At 38.9% G+C, this 16470-nt stretch overlaps 2 protein-coding genes across 2 annotated transcripts; one reads left to right on the top strand and one right to left on the bottom strand.

Moving 5' to 3' along the window:
- The first annotated feature begins 412 nt into the window (after positions 1–412).
- ndufs3 (NADH:ubiquinone oxidoreductase core subunit S3) lies at positions 413–2867 on the top strand. Its single transcript, XM_051113803.1, has 7 exons — positions 413–555; positions 909–965; positions 1058–1155; positions 1272–1421; positions 1557–1682; positions 1982–2101; positions 2589–2867. The coding sequence occupies exons 1-7, from the start codon at positions 501–503 to the stop codon at positions 2748–2750; spliced, it is 768 nt and encodes a 255-aa protein (XP_050969760.1). The 5' UTR covers positions 413–500; the 3' UTR covers positions 2751–2867.
- A 2645-nt stretch (positions 2868–5512) lies between these two features.
- Positions 5513–15437, bottom strand: c1qtnf4 (C1q and TNF related 4). The gene is made up of 2 exons (XM_051115144.1): positions 15210–15437; positions 5513–9096 (listed from the first exon to the last, which is right to left on the bottom strand). The coding sequence occupies exon 2, from the start codon at positions 9089–9091 to the stop codon at positions 7946–7948; it is 1146 nt and encodes a 381-aa protein (XP_050971101.1). The 5' UTR covers positions 9092–9096; positions 15210–15437; the 3' UTR covers positions 5513–7945.
- Between the last annotated feature and the right edge of the window lie 1033 nt (positions 15438–16470).

The following is a 16470-nucleotide window of genomic DNA, read 5'->3' as shown; positions in this document are numbered from 1 at the left end:
ACTTTAAAGGCCATTTTCTAAACATTTTGATTTTTTTGCACCCTCAGATTCCAGATTTTCAAATAGTTTTATTACTTATATTTTTAACGATCTATCCTATCCTGTTCTAACCATACACTGAAAAGCTTATTCATTCAGCTTTCAGATGATGTATAAATCTCAATTTTAAGAAATCAACCTTTATGAATGGTTTTGTGGTCCACGCTCAAATATTTTATCTCTTGTCTCTTATGGAGCCATAAAAGCCTGATGTATCAAACATGAAACAAAGAATAAAACACTTATGCAAACTTTTCAAAAATATTATTTTATAATTATATTATAATATATTTTGTCTTAAGGTCAATTTAACTATTTTCTGACTATTATTTCATATGTCAGGCTATACAGTGTATGGGCTCGACTGTGCCGCCTGAAGGTGGCAGGAGCGCACCGCGTAATGCAGCCGTACCGTCAGCATCAGTAGATCCCGCGAGGAAGGACGCGGTGAGGGAGTAAAGATGGCGGCCTCCTTGGTTAGATTTGTCCGCAGCGGTTTTGGAAGAAGTCTAAACGGTAAGAAATAAGCAATGGCAGCATTATCCACTGCGTGATGAATTATGTACATAATCACCATTATTGTCACTGTGCAGGACCCACAACCGGCTGTTGTTTAGGTTTTTCTTCGGTGTTGACCTTTCCTCTTGCTCTAGCAGGCAGTGCAAATACACTGAACGCTAATGACAGTGTCGAAATTAACACTAGAGAGAAGGATTTTTAAGTTGTTTTTGCAAAATTGCAGAAATGTCATTATTTTGAATTTAGTCGGACATTTACTAACGTTACTATGTTTGATGCTTTAATCTGAACATGTCGTATTAGCAGCTCTATAATGTAATGCTTCAACTTCTCTCAAATCTCTCTTATAGTTGCTAGACAGAGCGCTGCGATTGTCCAGACAAGAACAACGACAACTGAAACCAGACGTGAGTAGATTTGTGAAATTGGGTTTGTCATTATTGGTAACGGGCCGTGTTGTTGATGTTTCATGTTTAATGTCATGTCTTTTTTGCATTAGCTACTGTAAGGCCCAAGGATCCAGTCGCGCACACTCAGCTCTCAGAGTTTGGAGAATACATTGCAGAGATCCTCCCTAAATATGTGCAGCAAGTTCAGGTAAGTTTTTCTCACATTTATCATTGTCATTTGACAGATTCGTGATATATTGAAGGCGCACTCTGCAGTCTTTCAGAAATGGTTCTCGCATTTACAGCCTTTTGTTTAAATTCTAGGTGACCTGCTTTAATGAGCTGGAGGTAATGATCCACCCAGAAGGGATTATACCTGTTCTCACCTTCTTGAAGGATCACACAAACGCTCAGTTCAACAACATGATTGACCTGACAGCAGTAGATGTTCCTACAAGACAGAACCGCTTTGAGGTGAGCATGCTTACATCTTCATTTTTTTATTTATTATTTCTGAAAGTATATTTATGTAAAAATAACACAAAAAGTGCAAACTTTTAAAGTTATTAGCATGGGAAATACTCATCCACTCCAATATTCATTTTTCAGATTGTGTATAATCTGCTGTCCCTGCGCTATAATTCTCGTATCCGAGTGAAGACCTACACTGATGAGCTGAGTCCTCTTGACTCCTCTGTGCCTGTGCACCAGGCAGCTAACTGGTATGAGAGAGAGGTATGTGTCTCACTGTAATCGGCTGAGGTTTCATGAACAAGTTTTGAGCTTTGTATACTACAGACTACAAAAATAGATGTCTCTTTGGTCTACAATATATACTCAGACTCATGCAGTGGAGCCCCTGAGCTATTTCCCACCTGCTATGAGACACTGCAGACTGCGAATGTCTAGTCAATGGTCCATGAGATCATGCAGCATAGCTGTGGTTGCGTGCAGATGTTATGTCTGTTTTGTCAGATTTTAGAGTGCTCTTTCTTTGTAGTGTTCTTTTGTTCTGAAATAATATTTCATCACAGATTTGGGACATGTTTGGAGTTTTCTTCGCAAATCATCCAGATCTGAGACGCATCTTGACAGATTATGGATTTGAAGGTCATCCATTCAGAAAAGACTTTCCTTTGTCTGGATATGTTGAGGTAAATGCACTGAATATAAGCAATGTGTTACTGTTTACTGAATGCCGTCTCTGTCTCAATTGTTTTTGTCGTTCAACTTTAAATGCTCTTGTTTTGAACAATCTGTTCATCAGAAAAATCCTGAATCCTTTTAGTATTGATTAGAATCAGAAATATTTCATGAGCACCAATCAGCATATTAGATTAATTTCTAAAGGATCATGTAACACTACAAACTTGAGCAATGGTTGCTGAAAATTCGGCCTTGCCATCACAGGAATAAATTCAAATAGACAACAGCTTTTTTGTTGTAATAGTATTTTACAATATTACTTTTTACTGTATTTTTGATCAAACAAATGCAGCCTTGATAAACATGAGTAACTACTTTCAAAATTACTATTTTTTTTTTTTAATAGCAGTGTGTATTCAAAGGTACAGAGTAATTATGCAGTTTTAATTTCAAACATGACTGGATTCATTAATGTTCAATATATTTCTTCTCCAGGTACGTTATGATGATGAAGTGAAGAGGGTTGTGGCTGAACCTGTTGAGCTCGCCCAGGAGTTCCGTAAGTTTGACTTGAACAGTCCATGGGAAGCGTTCCCCGCGTACCGTGAGCCTAAAGACGCACCTAAGCTGGAGTCTGGGGATAAACCAGCAAAGTAACCCCACCTCTCTGTGCTGTGACCCTTGAGATTTCTAATCATACCCTTTGATGAATCCTCAAAACGTATTTATGTAAATAAGACCCTGTGCTACATCTAAATAAAACAATAAAAACGGTTCCTGTTTCTGCATATCTTTTCTTATTTATACATTTTTTGCAAACATGTCTACCACTTGACACTAGTTAAAAATTGTCGACAGTTGCACACACAGAGACACACAAAAATAAGTTCTTTTAGAACTTTGAATCAAGATTATGGGTTTATATTTTACAATTTGTAAGAGTTTTATGTTAAAAATTGAAAAAAGTGTCAAGAATGCAGAAAAATATACCACATAGAGGTGCATCTCAATAAATTAGAATGTTGTGGAAAAGTTCATTTAAGTAATTCAACTTAAATTGTGAAACTCGTGTATTAAATAAATTCAGTGCACACAGACTAAAGTAGTTTAAGTCTTTGGTTCTTTTAATTGTGATGATTTTGGCTCACATTTAACAAAAACCCACCACTCTCAACAAATTAGAATATGGTGACATGCCAATTGGCTAATCAAATCAAAACACCTGCAAAGGTTTGCTGAGCCTTCAAAATGGTCTCTCAGTTTGGTTCACTTGGCTACACAATCATGGAGAAGACTGCTGATCTGACAGTTGTCCTGAAGACAATCATTGACACCCTTCACAAGAAGGGTAAGCCACAAACATTCATTGCCAAAGAAGCTGGCTGTTCACAGAGTGCTGTATCCAAGCATGTTAACAGAAAGTTGAGTGGAAGAAAAAGATGCACAACCAACCAAGAGAACTGCAGCCTTGAGAGGCTTGTCAAGCAAAATCGATTCAAGAATTTGGATGAACTTCACAAGAAATGGACTGAGGCTGGGGTCAAGGCATCAAGAGCCACCACACACAGACGTGTCAAGGAATTTGGCTACAGTTGTCGTATTCCTCTTGCTAAGCCACTCCTGAACCACAGCGTCTTACCTGGGCTAAGGAGAAGAAGAAATGGACTGTTGCCCAGTGATCCAAAGTCCTCTTTTCAGATGAGAGCAAGTTTTGTATTTCATTTGGAAACCAAGGTCCTAGAGTCTGAAGGGAGGGTGGAGAAGCTCATAGCCCAAGCTGCTTGAAGTCCAGTGTTAAGTTTCCACAGTCTGTGATGATTTGGGGTGCAATATGATCTGCTGGTGCTGGTCCACTGTGTTTTACTTCAGTCTGTGTGCATTGAATTTAATACATGAGTTTCACAATTTGAGTTGAATTACTGAAATAAATGAACTTTCCCACAACATTCTAATTTATTGAGATGCACCTGTATATATTTAGACAATTCTCTCAGGTTTTTAATGAAAAGCTAAACCTGTAAAACAATATGTGTATGAATAATGCTTATAATAAAGTCAAATTCTTGTTAAGCACTTCTGTTGATACCTGTGGTATTACCTTTTTTGTGATTTGGTAGGGAAATGTGCATATAGCCAAATGCCAAACTTTTTGGATATCTCCAGTTACCACTACAAAAGATAACAATAAATCATACCGACAGGTTATTTCCAAAAAGATTTTTATCTGCAAAATTATGAGTTTTACCCACAAAATTATTTAATTGCTATTTAGGAATGTCATTACACACAGCAAAAATTATAGGTATAAGAATCTCTGCTCCATAATTAACTGTGGCTTTTCCATGTAGCAATCGCATTACAGTTTGTGGTGAGACAGCTACTCAGTAAGAGCACATAAATTAGCTCTAGACAGAGGCGAATCATCCGGCATATCAGCTGCCTGCTGCTGCGTTCTTTCATTCCCTCATGAGTGGGGCTATGCTACAGTTCTTGCTTCTGGCATATATGTTCGCTAATTTATTGTGTAGTTTTTTTTAATATCCTTTTCTTTTTACTATTTATCATTTACTGCTGATGACTTTTAAAACATTACTCTTCATTAAATCTAGTGTAGTGTACTGAAGCATTCACCACCATTTTTAATGTTCCAAGACCATTTTAACACATTCATAAATAAATATTTTTAATTCAAGAACATTCAGTTCTCAAGGATGAAAGACCTATCTTCCTAACTTTGTTTGCTAGCAGCAATTACGGTTGTGCATGTTCCTGAGTGCATATTTTGGAGCTTTGAACACTTACAAATTCGGCAGTCAGAAGAGAGAACAATGACAAATTTACCGTCCCTCCCATAGACGCGGCATTAGAAACACCTAGCGTTAACTAGTTTTTTTGTAACTTGATGGAAAGGTGATGTAATACAAAGTATAATGTTTAAAATGTACATACATATTTTTAAAAATCAAAATATAAAAAACTTTAAAGGATTTATGATGATGATGACCGTTGAAACGCATCATCACAGACTTGTGACAAGGGTCCATACAAAAGGTATTTTCTGGGTGTTGCTGCATATTATTTGCACTAAAAACAGTGCTTTAGCCTTTTTTCCAAACTGAATCAAATTCATCTTAAAGTTCCTCAGGCATCTCATTGATCATCTTGACAGAAAACTAATCTGAATTGCAATTTTAATTCTAAGACCTCATAAAGGCAGTGACATTTTTGTTGGAGTCAAACACTTATGTGCATTCAAAAACAGCTAAAGGTGTAACATTAACATTATTGTTTAATGTAATTAAATACCTCTACCAGTTTAGGTTGTTAAAATGTGTTTTTCAGCATGTATTTTCAAATATTTATTTGATTCAGAAAAATCTATGCATGAACTAATGAAAAATACAAGACAAGCGAAAGAGTTTACATTCAGAGCTTTTATTTGGCTTGCTTCTGAGGACTGGCTTCTTCCACAATAAGAATCCAGCATACACTGAAACCACTTTTACGGTACGTAACAAAGTAGCTCATACTGCACAAACATTGAAAAGCTTATCCAGCACTCTTTGACAAAGTTTATTTATCGGATTAAACCCATACAGAAAAGTACGTAAGACCAGGCACAGAATTAGAAATGCAAACGTTCACTTATATAGAAATGGATAAAAAACACAGAAGTATTTACAGTTTGGAATTGTGCACTTCGTATTACATATGCCTCATCAACTAAATAAATCTTTATGGCCGTATACACATAAACCAGATGAATTAAACAAACTGATCGACATCTTTGATAGATTTTCTTTTTAAAATATAAACATCAATATTTGTTGAACAATTTTCCAAAATCATTAGCATCAGTTGGTGCACAGTAAATGTTATTTGGCAGTGAATAAAATCATTGTTCCTTTAGAAGCTGTCAGCCCGCACCATGTTTGGCCAAGTTTCTGTCCAAACACAGTCAATTTACAGAAGCGGTCCTCGGTTTCAATGTGTAGTGCTGTTCCAAAACAAGACTTGATTATTGACTGACTACATGAATTTTGACTACATGAAGGCAAACGTTGTCATTACTGTTTTTTATGCCTTAAACACTGATTTTACACTGAAAAAAATAGATGAAAAAGCGGTGCTCTCGTGCAAATCTTTCGTGCAAAAGCTTCAAAGACAACAATTTTTTTTTTATTTGAAATGTGCATGCATTTAATAATAGTACTGAAACACAGTTTTGAGTTGGAGCTCTCTGATGAACGGGCTCTGCAGAGATAGGTGCTTTAGTGCTAAGAATTTCAGATCAAGCTGTGTATTTTATGTTTTATTTTGATTTTTATTAACTTTTTAAAATTATGTATTTATTTTTTCATTTGACCAATTATTTATATTTAAAAGTGACCTGTTTGTATTTTCTCATTATATTAGCATTTAGGGCCTTTAGGGATAGTTCACCCCAAAAGTAAAATTCTGTCATTAATTACTCACCCTCATGTTGTTCCAAACTCATTCATCTTCGGAACACAAAAGTTATTTTAGATTAAATCTGAGACCTTTCTGACCCTGCATAGACAGCAACGCAGCTACCACGTTCAAGGCACAGAAAGGTAGTAAGAACATTGTTAAATTAGTCCACGTGACATCAGTGGTTCAACTTTTATGAAGCTACAAAAATACGTCATTCTGACAAAGAACCCGGATGTGCCTTATTTACAAGCAGAGGAAGATGCATGCTGTGCATAAAACAGTCTTTGTAAACATGTTTGAAGATTTCCACAGAGAGGATGACTTTTTTGCCCGGCCTTACTTATTTGAACCAGAATATACAGACGATGAACTGAGACAGATGGACATTCTACGTCAGAACACCGGCTCCTGCGTCAGCAGCACCACAAGAGTGTGTCGTGGTACTCTTATGAAAGTGTGTCAGAGACTGACATGGAAGAGAAAAAATTGAATAAAGTTGTTAGTTTGGTTTTTTTTTGTGCACAAAAAGTGTTCTCTTAGTTTCATAAAAGTACGGTTGAACCACTGATGTCACAGGGACTATTTCATCAATGTCGTTACTACCTTTCTGGGCCTTGAACGTATCAGTTGCGTTGCTGTCTATTTAGGGTCAGAAAGCTCTCAGATTTCATCAGAAATATCTTAATTTTTGTTCTGAAGATGAACGAAGGTTTTACAGGTTTGGAACGACATAAGTGTGAGTAATTAATGACAGAATTCATATTTTTTGGGTGAACTATCACTTTAAAGTCACCATGAAATCAAAATGGACAATTCTAATATTTTTTGGAATGTTTCCATATTTATGATAAATGAATTATCCATGCACATCATTTTTAAAAAATGCTATGTGCCATCGTAAACATCTTAATCAAAAACATTAATGTCCCCTTTCAAAAGCAACCCTCCCTAAGTGCCGTCTGGGCAATAATCCAGCAACCTGTCACTCAAACGAGATCGCTCAATTAGCTAACAACAACGATCCTATCATTTCCCGATGGACAAAATCAAGTGCTGCCCTTCCTTTTTTTTCCTCATTTGAGAACCTGTCACGATGGGCAAGAAAAGACGATCACAATTTCTGTTTCATGGCGACTTTAGGGATGCTGAGCAGAGGCCTTGTTTAACCAAATTGCTACAGGTGCTGCTTGCTCAGCTTAGTCGTTTCTTCCTGAAAGTAGATAATCAGGGTAAAAACAAAAGCTGGGGAGATTTTGTAATATGAAATCTGAAGAAGCAAACCTTGGGAGTGATGAGTGACACACAGCCTCTAGAGTGTAGAAGATTGTGTGTAGGGAACTCACATTTCCAAACTCATACCTTCCTAAAGACCCAGACTGACTGGCTCCTTGGCTGGCCTACAGTGTCTTATCTGGTTTCTGCTGCTGAGGAAGGCTTCGGTGGAGCTCGGGATACACCAGGAAGCCAGTGAAAGTGATATACTTGGCGTGATTACTGTAAGCACCAAATCCATCCCTCTGGTGACTGTAGAGCCAGACAGTATCTCCAGCCTGCAGTGACAACATTAGACTTTGGCTCTGCAGGGCCTTCTCAGTGTCGCTGTCGTCGTAGATCATGGTCTGTACCTCCAAATGATTCTTCATCAACTTCACTGACAGGGTCTTATGGGGCAGCTTGCCAGCATTGAAGGAGAAGTAATAGGCTCCGGCTACTCTGCATTTGAATACACCAGAGCTCAAGTTGAAGTCATTGCCGATGTTGACAAACTCTGTGTCAAAGATAATAGGCTGGTGCTCAGGATATCCTTGATCCACTCCCACAATACTCTCAGTGCGGCCAACTGAGAATGCCGACCTCTGGTCGTCGTCTTCCTCCTCTCCATCTCTCCCGTCCTCCTCCTTTATCTCTTCATCCCGTTTGTTTTCTTTCATACTCACAGCAGTGTCTTTGGTAATTGTATTTTCGTGCTCAGACAGTGAGTGATCGCTGGTTTTCGGTGGCTGATGCTCACTGTCATGACTTTTGTGTGTGGGTTCTTGGTAGCCGAACACATCGGGGTAGATCAGGTAACCGTTAAAGGTGGTGTAATGACCTGTGTTGCTGTAGATAGCATAGCGAGGGTCTCCGTGAAGACGAAGCCAGACGGTGTCTCCGAAATCAAGCTGCAGCATGGCGCTCTGGCTCTGCACTTTTCGCTCTTCTCCAGCGTTCTCGTCGTAGACGATCGCCTGAACCTCATTGCGGTTCTTCATCAGCATGACCGAAAGGTCTCGACGCGGGAACTTCCCCACCGTGAAAGAAAAATAGTACGCGCCTGGAATCCTGCAGCGGAATAAGCCAGCCTTCGGATCGAAATCGTCACCGATGTTGACATACACCTTGTCAAATGTGACGACCATCTTCGGGCCTCCCTCCATGCTGCTGGTACGTGCCACCGAGAATGCGGACCGCAGCTCCACGGCATCAGACATGCGGGCGAACGCCCATGCGGTGGTCACATGACACAGCACACACAGCAGCAGGGGCCTGGTACCAGGCAGCATTTTAACTGCAAAGGGAATAAAGAATAATAAAACAGCTCTGTTAATTATCACCAACGAAGCCGTTAACATAAACAAGAACTGTTTAACACTCTCATTTAAATCAGTTAAGCTTGTAAATGATACGTTAGTAAAACATCAGCTCCGAAAAAAGAGCAATCATTATGCATACAAGTGCCAGCGGGAGGTGGGATCAAAACAGAACAGATCAGTGCCTTTAGTAGATACAGCAGGATGAGAGCTGTATTATCAGACCCTCTCTCTTTTCCCTCGAGATAAGCGGTAATAGGACACACACTGGATCAGCACATCACAGCAGAACACTGGAGGTGACAGAAAACTGTGAGAGAAATTTCAGATCAGTCCTGCACAGGTTTCAGGGGGTCCCATCCCACAATCCCAGTGCAAATTTTCACCCCGTTGTTGTTGATGTGTATCTAATATTATGGTGACAATACAAAAGGATTACAAAAACATGTGGGTATTAAAATGCATTTCTGATGGATTTTTATTTAAATCAAGACAGCTGCTGTGGACTGACCCCATTTGTTGATTCATCAAATGATTCATATTAAAAGGGTCGGATAGTGATTGTTATAGATTTGCACGTAGACTGCAAATGAGCTTGGCTGCATTCAGCTCCTCCTATTGTGACGCAGATATCACCAGCCCTCCATCCGCTGATCTACGCCCCATAGGAGCGTGTGTCTGTGTGGAGAGCAGTGTATATTACAGGACACCTGGTAACTATTGTGCCTATACAATGCTGCTAAATGTCCTTCTTAATGTTCCTCTAAAACTCCAGATCAAATTCAGAGATCCATAATAGAGCAACGCAGCCTCTTTTTCCTGTTTTACTAGACCGTCGCCCACACTACTGGAACATCCACCCCACGCAATCTGCAATGCTACTGTATGTTTCCACATTTTTTTTTCCTAATAGACTTTAGCATCCACAAGATACAGTTTATACTGTTGACGGTGCCTCCTGCATGAGTTAAGACATTAAACCTTAAATCAGCAGCTCCCGTTTGATTTAATGATGGATGGAGCTCATCATCCCTGTGCCACATTGAAATATGAATAAAAATGAAAAGAGAATCAAATGCAAAGAGCTTTTTGCTCTTAATGAGATCTCTTGAGATGCCAGAGAAGTTGGACTTCTGTTTCATGGATGAAACACTGAGCTAAGCCACGCTAAAAATAGAGCGCCCGCTTTCTGTTTGGTATTTGAACAGTTTAAGAATATTCATGTGAAACGCCTGAGTAAATCAGCATGTGTAGGTGGTTACGTTCGGATTTTCCAAAAATATTATTATCTCAGCTGACCTAAAAACAATTTTCTAGTGTTTTCTTTAAGAAATGTTTGATTGTATAGGATCATGATCCACGTCTTTCATCTTTTTCAAACTAAATGGCTTAGTGTCATGTTGTAAATCATTCATGAAACATCCTGGGAGCATTTATGACTGTTTGCATACTTGTTTAACATTTAATGTTTGACTGAGTGTTTACAGGATATTAAAATGTGCTGGCGGGTTAAATAACAACGACAAAATAACATTTTCCTCCTCTTGTTTGATGTCTATTTTTAGCTTAGCAATGCTTTCATGCCCAATCTGAACACTGGGGAGGAAGACATCAATATTTGTCAATGCCTTTCTTGTGTTTTCAGCTACTCCTTTTTCCTAACCGAATGCTGAACTGCAGCGTCCCCTGAGAACACACAGAGTAAACCCTTCAGCTCAGTGAAGCAAAAACACAAAATGTCTATATGCAACCGCTGAGATCAAAAGTGCCTAACAACGCATTTTAATGCATTTATAGATTCCCCATGTTTGCTTATATATATTACTATTTGTATGATTTCATTTAGCTTTGTCTTTGAAACATGGTCACTTCCAGATCCAAAATCATTTTCAGCTGGCTATAGGCTGGCTATGATTTCTTTCAGACTGAAAACGTGTGTTGGTGTAAAGAGGCCTGACATCAAATGTTTGTGAGGAGTGAACTTTACATATGTGGAATGAACAAGAAGATTCACAGCTGGCTGAATTGCATTTTGTATGCATCTCAATGCTTGGTCTTTTCATGATCAGACAGTTATTTTTAGCTGTTTTAAAGTGACCAGGTTTATTATAAACAATTTAGCTGTGCACATCACCATTTTTAATTCACATGGCCTTGTTACCTAAACAGAAATATTCATTTTCCTTCACTATCACTAAGACATCTTTTCTCTTCTCTGATGACACATGGAAAACTGGGTAATGATCCCTCCCCTCCAGCAACCTGTCACTCACATGAAATTGCAGCAATTAGCAAATGACAATAATCCACTGATCCAATTAATCAAACAAAATCATGTCCCACCTTACATTATATCTCATTCAGGAAGGTGTTTCATTTAGATATACATCACAATAGAGAAGATTTTTTCTTTATGTAAACTTTAATCTACGTAAAACACATTAAAGGGATAGTTCACTTAAAAATCTGTCTTTAATTACTCACCCTCATGATGCTCCAAACCCGTAAGACCTTTGTTCATCTTCGGAACACAAATTAAGATATTTCTGATGAAATCCAACAGCTTCAAAACCTTTATAAGCCCTATTTGGACAGTAATTGTTTCTCATGTGGACATCTGTAAAAATAAATTTACCTCAGTGATAAAACTCATGGATTCAGATGGGAGATGTATTCACAGTGAAGAGCGAGTTCTCTGAAAGCACTGCTCAGGTGGACAGTCACATAATTGTCTGCTGTAAATAAAATAAATTTTATTTACCAATTTTTTCTTATTATTGTGCAAAATGTATTTTAAAAAATACTTATAATTATGTAAAATGTATTCCTATTATGCCAAGCATATTTTATAATATATAATCCTGTTTACTATTTGATTATTTAAATTTCCTGTTTAAAATACATTAAATAGATGCACAATACACTGTAAAAAATAAAAAACACTATTTGTTGAGTCAGCTTAAAATAATTTGTTACCCTGTTGCCTTAAAATTTTAAGTTGATTCAACTCAAATATGTGAGTTGTCACTTAGTATAATTTAACATTTCAAGTTGAATAAACTTTTTTTGAGTTGACTGAACTTAAAATTTTAAGGCAGCCAGGTTACAAATTATTTTAAGTTGACTCAACAGATTGTTTTTTACAGTGATGTTGTATATAATTATACGCAATACAGTTAATATATAATATTATAATAATATAATAAAGACCTATTTTAAATGTTTATGTGCTTTTATTCTCTTTCTGCTGTGGTGGAGCAGTGAAATATTTTCTTGTAAATACTTTCCAGGATTTCAGAAAGAAATATGAATGCAAATTACAGCGAAGTACAACAGTATCCGTACAGTGTTCGGAAGTGGTCAAAAAGGATTTAAACACTGAATTTTGAATCAGTTTGTTCTTGTAAACTCAAAAATGTGGATTCAGACAACAACTAAATTACTACACGACCTTGGAGTTTGACAAAAAATTTGGCCAGGGATTTTTTTTACGCAGGTGGTGAGAGAAAAACACAGACATTCTGGATTTGGACTGCAATAAAATCAAAGACTAACCCCTGTATGTAGTGAAAATCCTGAAAAACAGACGGCAGTGCAACTACCACATTCAAGGCTCAGAAAGGTAGTAAGGACATTGTTAAAATAGTCCATGTGACATCAGTGGTTCAACTGTAATTTTATCAAGCTATGAGATAAATTTCGGTGCGCAACGAAAACAAAAATAACGCATTTATTCAAAGATTTTTCTTCTCTTCCGTGTCAGTCTCCGCCGCACTTTATCCAGAGTAGCATGTGGTGCTGATGACACAGGAGCCAGCGTCACATTGACTATTTTAACAATGTCCCTACTACTTTTCTGGGCCTTGAATGTGGTAGTTGCATTGCTGTCTATGCAGGGTCAGAAAGCTCTCGGATTTGATGAAAAATACCTTAATTTGTGTTCCAAAGACGAACGAAGGTATTACGGGTTTGGAACAACATGATGGTGAGTAATTAATGACAGAATTTTCATGTTTGGGTAAACTAAGTGACTAAGTGCAAATACCCCTTACATCACAGAGATTGTGCTATAGCACATATTTGTAAATATACACACAGGCACCGATGGACGTTTCCCCATGGACTAATACTAGGTGGCCTGTAGCTTTTACAAAGCTTTTGCTGAGAGAGGCGATACATTACTGATACTCCAGCCTTTTATCACAGGTAACTGTAACATCTATCAACAGGAGTACTAAAGTGATTTAAAGCAAAATGTAATTGCAGGTAAAAAGAGGTGGACACACTTGGCCTCAGTTTGCTTGTGAAACTCCACTCAGCGTGTGAGGGGCAGCGTGTGTGACACGGCTGTGGTGTTTAATGAGGGTCTGTGGAGTATCGGCACATACACTGAAGAGTGCAGCGCCTGTGAGCGTGTGCTCCTGGGCCCAGTTATCTCCTCTCTCTTTCTCCCTCTCTCTTTCCCTAACAGCCTTTGGTACCACACTCTGATACTGCCACTTTCACTGAACCATTCAGCCAAAGCTGCACACACACACACCCTCTATTCTGGCAGCACACTCTAAATCTCAAACACACACAGACAAAATACAGCAGTCTTTAGAGGAGAATAGGATATAGGTGCTGGAGACGGTGAAAGAAAAGGATACAGTTTTAGAAGTCAACGACAGAAGCAGAACAGGAGGAATATGAAAGACGAGTGAGGAGCAATTTAAATATTGGGACGATGACAGGCACAACTCTGGGAGCATAATGAGGGCTTGAACCCGACAGCTGGCGTCTCCCGAAACTCCCTGCGACAGACAGAATCAGTCATTCTTCACAGTTACAGCATTCCATTAGACTACTAAGTGGTTGTAAATTTGAAATACTATCAATCTGAATATTTTTCATGCTTCGATATTTCCCTGTGTAATCTGCAGAAGTCAAATTGAATGACGCTGGGTGACGGCACGGCTCGCCTGCTGCCCTATATGTGTGTGTGTAATCTGTCATCTGTGACATGGGTAATGACCCAGCGTACGAACAACCTGCTGCCAATAAAAGCACAACAACACCTCTTCTGTTAGACTACAACAATATACGTCATGCACAGCCTATCGTGAAACAAACATAAATAATAATACCTCTCACTCAGACTAGGATATTACTCATTTCAATATTTTTATGTCACTTCCCTTAATAACGGCTCCTCAAATAAATACACCATTCTGCAATGTTAAAAATATTTAACGTAACTTTATAGGGCAAAAAAATTCTGCTGTACAATTCTATAATAACATCATTATGTGTCCTTGCAGTGGACTGTATGCATTCGCTCTCCACACATCCAATTAAACATGCTGTGGAAATGAATCAAAGCTAATTAGTGTTTTCATTTACAGTGGTCCTTGCACAATGAAACACTGAATAGAAGCGCATGGAGCTTTAGTGTTTGAATTTTGCCATGGAAACGTGCAAAACCCTACATATAGATCTATAAATAGGGAAAGGCAGATAGTCATTTCATACAATTTTAATAAGTTTATCTGTGTAAATATTCACTCTGACCGGACAGCAGGCAGTTTCTGATTCCACACGCACACGTATGCGCAAGCTGAATGGGTTTTTAGTGTCTTCGGGGAAATCTCCCTGGCAGTGCAGATCCGTATCAGATCACTATCAGCAACAAAGAGCCCCTCTCTGTCTCTCTCCCCGGCTCGCGCTGTCCCGAGGTGGTGTAGAAATGAGCGTGGAGAGCGTATGACCTGGCTTTGTCAGCATCAACCCCACGTGTGCTGTTTTCAAAGCGTTCAGCCAAAGGTTTACCTCTGTTGCATCTCTGCTCTCTGCTATTTTCAACAATAGCAACGTCAGCATCAGAGAGAACTGGAGAGCATCATCACAAAAGTAGATCGATTCCCCTCATCTCATATGGTCATAATGACAGTGACAGCATGCAGCACAAAGAGCTACAAGAGTTTGCACCTCTGATGGAGTGTTTACGCCGATCAGATAAAAGACGAATACAAAGCGGTGGGGTGCGATCGCCACTGCATCACAAGATAGACAGAGATAAAGAGAAGCCACATCCTCATGCTGTTGTCCTTACCTGTGCGGTCAGAGCTGCAGGAAGCTGTCTTGAAGTTCTCTCAGAGGACTGAATGAAGGAGTGTCTCTTTCTCTTTTTCTTTCTCTCCCCTTATTCTTTTCTTCTCTCTCTTGCTTCCTCTGTGTGTCGGCTCTCAACCTGCTGCTGATGTCTGGTGCAGCACACACCCACACATTCATGCGCGCACACTCTCACTCACACACACACACACACACTCTCCAATACAGTCATTGGAGGATTTAAGAGCAATCGGGGTGCTGCAAGCTGACTGGGGGGCTCTGGAGCACACGAACGAACAGCCATTCTGGAAGGACTGTCAATAGGGAGACTCCAGGGGGTTTTGCCTGTGTGTACAAGAGCAAACATCTGTTTGAGAGCAAGCCAAACTGGACATGATGATCTCTTATGATCTCATTTTGTGAATATGCATGTGTTTATGTACACTTACTCAATATAAAATGGCTGGGTGCATTAATACTGAATATGCAAGTGTGTTTTCTCACAAGACCCAAGTGCAATGGCAGACTGTAATAGACATAGGTTTAGTTTTGCCACAACAATTGTGGTAATTTCACACCTCTGCACATAATCATAGTCATTACTCAGAGTCCCTGAGGAGAGATGTTTTACATAGAGTAAAAGAGTGATTTTGTCAGCTACTCCACTTTGCATTGTTTGCAATAAATATTTGATTTTTTTTAAACACAAATGACCATTCTGTTTTGCTCTGTGTCTGTATATCTCGCTCTCTCTCTGCAGGCACCATATGGACTGGGTCTATCTTCCTGTTCCCAGCAGTTCCCCCCACCCCATCCTGATCATTCTGGCACTGAGCGGATTAATCTGTTTCCATAACATTCATTCTGGCCCTCTCTCATTGTGTGCCACAATAAATGCTTGTATCTAGTCTCTGGTAGATGAGCATTTGGGACAATAATAGCTATATTTAGTTATTATACAGTAGGGTCTTCTTGCCTAATTGATTTGAAGGTGTTCATTCAGATGTGAAATTGAATCGTCCCCTTTTAAAGTGCAAAAGGCTGCTCTATGACTTTCACATGGGTCATGTGGAGAGATGAGCTTTCTCTCTCATTCGCTCTCTCCTCCTGTGACTCAGTGCTGCTTGAAATGAGCATCTGAAGAAAACAGGTTGCTCAAACCCCTCCTCAAGCAGACTCAGCCGTGAAGACTAAACTCATGGTGACTGAAATGCTATTATGATGAAAGACTCCTTTCTAAACTTCAGTCGCAGCCACTTTAA

This window comes from Labeo rohita, chromosome 7, assembly GCF_022985175.1.
Source record: "Labeo rohita strain BAU-BD-2019 chromosome 7, IGBB_LRoh.1.0, whole genome shotgun sequence".
In the NCBI taxonomy this organism is placed as follows: Eukaryota; Metazoa; Chordata; class Actinopteri; order Cypriniformes; family Cyprinidae; genus Labeo; species Labeo rohita.
Note: the sequence above shows the minus strand (reverse complement) of the source record. Positions and strands in the feature narration are given on the sequence as shown.

Bases quoted from the DNA above. Each gene is read 5' to 3' on its own strand.
- ndufs3 (XM_051113803.1), top strand. From the start codon at position 501: ATGGCGGCCTCCTTGGTTAGATTTGTCCGCAGCGGTTTTGGAAGAAGT. The intron at 1,683-1,981 runs GTATGTGTCTCA...ATTTCATCACAG, and splicing joins CTAACTGGTATGAGAGAGAG to ATTTGGGACATGTTTGGAGT. The intron at 2,102-2,588 runs GTAAATGCACTG...TTTCTTCTCCAG, and splicing joins CTTTGTCTGGATATGTTGAG to GTACGTTATGATGATGAAGT.
- c1qtnf4 (XM_051115144.1), bottom strand. From the start codon at position 9,091: ATGCTGCCTGGTACCAGGCCCCTGCTGCTGTGTGTGCTGTGTCATGTG.